This window comes from Lemur catta, chromosome 11 (genome assembly GCF_020740605.2).
Source record: "Lemur catta isolate mLemCat1 chromosome 11, mLemCat1.pri, whole genome shotgun sequence".
NCBI lineage: Eukaryota > Metazoa > Chordata > Mammalia > Primates > Lemuridae > Lemur > Lemur catta.
Window position 1 is genome coordinate 56,506,676 of NC_059138.1, and position 4,487 is coordinate 56,511,162.

Sequence of the window (4,487 nt, forward strand, 5' to 3'; positions counted from 1 at the left end):
TGGGTGAGGGCAGTGAGCAAGTTGGGAGGTTAGCTGTAATCTAGTAACTAGTTATCTAAGCTGAGGTAATGATGACCTGAACTTAGACTGTGATAACACTGATAACACAGAGGACACATTTCAGATACACTTAGCAGAATCAGCAGGACTTCTACTAAATGTGAGGAAGGTTAGTAATTGAGGATGCCCCTCACCATGCCCCACTCACCTGCCAGATTCTTCCTTGTGCCTCTGGGAAGGACAGCACACATGAAGGGCTTTGGTGGAGGAGGATGAGTCCAATGACAAATTACTTGTAATACAGTGAGCACCATTATTTTACATCTGGGTGGCTTCATCCACTGGGTTTCTTTTGTCCAGAATACACTTCTTATCCATCTGGCTAACTCCCGCTTCTTTAAGTTTCAGCTCAAAGATCCTGACTCAGCTTATAGACATTATAAAAAAATATACTCGAAGAACTTTGTAACATCAGAAAAGGCAAGAGGTAGACACAGATAATGCAGTTATTAGACAGTTTATGGAAATGGGGATTGATCCACTTAAAAAGCAGGCATTTTTCATACCAGCAGGAGACTTCTGTCCCAGAAATATGATATTGTAATGTAAGTGGTCCACAAAGTTCACACTGTTATAATGAGTTTACACAGGACTCACTGGGGTTATAAAAATAAAAATATTAGCTTTGTACTATCAATGCCAAATGTAAATACAGTAATTCTATGTGTCCCTCCAATATTTGACCTTGAACAACCTTTTCAACTCACTTTTGCCTCTGTCTTGTTGACATAAAGGATAAAATGATCTCTCAGAGCTAGTCAAACTCCAGAAATCTAGTATTTTGCTTTACTGTCTCTGTAAAGCAGTCAGAGAGAGAGTTAAGCATATTTTACAGATGGAAAACCAAGGCTCAGTGAGAAGATGACCTTTTTTTGGACAGATCTAAGTAAGAGCCTATCTCTCCCCACCCAGATACCAGCTCCAATGAGCCCATCATCTAACTATTGAAACAATAAAAATAATTGTTTTAAAAACCATGAGGCTCTTTGCCGCATCTACTGCGAGAATGAAGACCATTCTCAGCTATCAGACTGTCGACATTCCAGAAAATGTCGACATCACTCTTAAGGGACGCACAGTTATTGTGAAGGGCCCCAGAGGAACCCTGCAGAGGGACTTCAATCACATCAATGTAGAACTCAGTCTCCTTGGAAAGAAAAAGAAGAGGCTCCAGGTTGACAAATGGTGGGAAAATAGGGAGGAACTGGCTACCGTTCGCACTATTTGTAGTCACGTACAGAACATGATCAAGGGTCTTACACTGGGCTTCCGTTACAAGATGAGGTCTGTGTATGCTCACTTCCCCATCAACGTCGTCATCCAGGAGAATGGGTCTCTTGTTGAAATACGAAATTTCTTAGGTGAAAAATACATCTGCAGGGTTCGGATGAGGCCAGGTGTTGCTTGTTCAGTATCTCAAGCACAGAAAGATGAGTTGATCCTTGAAGGAAATGATATTGAGCTTGTTTCAAATTCGGCTGCTTTGATTCAGCAAGCCACAACAGTTAAAAACAAAGATATCAGAAAATTTTTGGATGGTATCTATGTCTCTGAAAAAGGAACAGTTCAGCAGGCTGATGAATAAGATCTAAGAGTTTTCCAGCCGCATGAAGACACCACATGATTACTAAGATGTATTTGTAATTTTGACGATGCAATAAAAGACTTATTGGTTTGAGGAAAAAAAAAACAACATAAGAATAATGTTATTTTAATAAATGTGTAATTTTGCTGGCACAAAAAACAGCATAACTTTTCTTTTTTTCTTTTGCTCTTCTTCAACTAAAATAAATTTAAGTCAAGGTTCAGCCTAAGGACTTTTTGTTATTGTTGTTGTTGTTTTGGCTGTTGCAAAATAGCGAAAAGTGAGTACTGTAATAGAAATGCTGACTGAAGCTTAATTACTGTCAGAATAAACTCTCTTTTTTTCTGTGTTTTAGGATATGAGAAAGAAAATTAGATGTTTATGTAGATATATATATGAAGGGGATCATAAAAAAATTGAAAAAGAATATGCTAAATGTGAAAGGATGTTATAGAGCATCTTTTATAGATGTCATAAAGAAATTGCCAGAGTTATTTTTAAAAATAAGTCATACATGTTATTGAAAAAAATTTTTTTATATTTTTAATTATTATGAGGACATAATGTTGTGTTTTAAAACTTAAATCTGGTAAGAAGTTTCATAGTAAAAAGCAATATAGACCTGGAGACCTTTGTCCCACCATCTTCTAGCATCCAGTGTTGCTGATGAGAGGTTTCTTGCCAGGCTGTTTCTTGTTCTTTTTTAGGTGAACCTTTCTCTCTGGATATTGTCTTTACCCTGAGGTTCTAAAATGTCTCAATGATATAGATATAGGTAATTTTTCTTTTATTGTGCCAAGTATGCAATAGGCCTTCTCAAACTAACAATTCTATATATGGACTTGTACTAAATCCCTCTGTTTTTGGCACAACTCACTTCTGACTTCCTTTGTGTCTAGCATTCCTAAGAAAGGAGACTGAAGCCTTCTACACTTCCAGGCACAGTATATAATATAGGCTGCTACTTTTTCCAATTCACTTAATCACTTTTTAATATTTCAGAAATTTAAAAAATTCCCTTGCCCACTGATAATCTTTATCCACGCTCTTTATGTTGCAGAGTTATAGCACTTAAAACATTTTTCTTACTATGATTTTATTGGTGTCTCAGGAGGGAAAGATAATAAACTGGTGTACCTAGGTCATCATGTTGATTCACTAGGCTCAATATTTTATTTTGCTGAACACACTTTACATTGAAATATAGACCACTTAAAACATTTGTAAAATGGCTGGCTGTATCCAAAGAGTATAACATTTTTAAGACTATTTGAATAACCCGGCTATATTAGCATTTGGATTTTCAAAGGTAATTAGTCCAAATGTGGTTATTTAATTTGCAAAAGAATTTGAAACATTACCAAAGATAGCCAGTTTCTCGAAGGCAGTGCTGCCCAAGAGAACTTTTTGCAATGATGGAAATGTTCCCTATCTGCACCATCTGAGACAGTAGCCAGCAGCCTCACGTGGTTATCAGACACTTAAAGTGTGGCTAGTGCTATTGAGAAACTGAATTTTTAATTTTAATTGATTTAAATTTAAATAGCCACAGGTAGATAACAGCTACTATATTGAATAATGCAGCAGGGATCTAAATTGTGATTAAATTCCCAAAATTAAAAATAACATTTTTAAACATAGGTCACTTATGTAAAGAAAATTATAGCTGAAAGGGATAGATATGAGAAATCTAACAAGACATATGGCCAGATATAAAGTTATTTTTATGGTTTATACCGAATATACTCCTTCACTCAGTAAATCTTTCAAGAACACATACCATGTGTAAAACACTAAGCCAGGTATTAGGGTTACAAAAATACAGACACACAAAGTACCTGCCCTCCAGGATCTTTCAGTCCCTTGAGGAAGAGGACATGAAACCAACCCATACAATTGGAAGATGGCCTTACTTGCCTATGCTGAAGAGTGAGAGGAAAGTGATTACCCAGTACACCCAGATAAGCCTTAACTCAGGAATCAGCACTTGAGTCCTGACTTGAAGCTGAGTAAGACTTTTCCAGGAGATTAATGGGTAGAAAATGTCAGGCAAAGAAAGAACATCAAGGTACAGGCATGGCAACATGTTCCAGAGAGGCAAGCCACTCGATATTGCTAGCACTAGAGCACAATTGTCGGACTGTCAGCAGATGAGACTGGCCAGGTAGGCAGAAGTGGATGAATACTATAGCGTGAGAAGAGCTACCTGACCCCCAGCGAGGGGAGATGAAGTATAATCCTGACATAGTGTAGACCCATTGAGTTGGAAGAATAGTAAACTCACTATATGTTCCGAACCAATCCTCTTCATTCACTCAATGAAGAAATATTTTTTGATATTTTCCTAAATCTTTTTTATACTGATAAATGGCTTTGGTAACACTTTTCAAGTAGTTGGTAAAAATGTAAATTTTAACCCAGTTGCTATGGTCTGAATGTTTGTGTCTCTCTAAAATTCATATGTTGAATTACCTAATCGCCAATGCAATAGTATTAAGAGGTGGGACTTTGGGAGGTAATTAGGTCATGAGAGTAGAGCTATGGTGAATGGGCTTAGTGCCCTTAAAAAAGAGGCCCGAGGGAGGGGCCCTGCTTGCCACCTCCCTCCACCATGTGAGGATGCACAGAACAAGAAGGTGCCAACCATGAAGAGTAGGACCACACCAGACACCAAATCTGTTGGTGCCTCGATTGTGGATTTCCTAGCCTCCTGAACTGTGAGCAATACATTTCTATTGTTTTGTAAATTACCCAGCCTAAGGTATTGTGTTAGAGTGATCCAAACAGACTAAGATAGCAGCATCAACTGAAATGAGAACAAATCCCTAATTAGAGGATTCCC

The 4,487-nt window shown here is 37.6% G+C and overlaps 1 protein-coding gene across 1 annotated transcript; it reads left to right on the forward strand.

Annotated features, from left to right (window-relative positions):
- Positions 1–1,046: 1,046 nt before the first annotated feature.
- On the forward strand, positions 1,047–1,737 carry LOC123647250 (60S ribosomal protein L9-like). The gene has a single exon (XM_045564562.1). It carries the CDS (start codon positions 1,067–1,069, stop codon positions 1,643–1,645), a length of 579 nt encoding a protein of 192 aa, XP_045420518.1. The 5' UTR covers positions 1,047–1,066; the 3' UTR covers positions 1,646–1,737.
- The last annotated feature ends 2,750 nt before the right edge of the window (positions 1,738–4,487 follow it).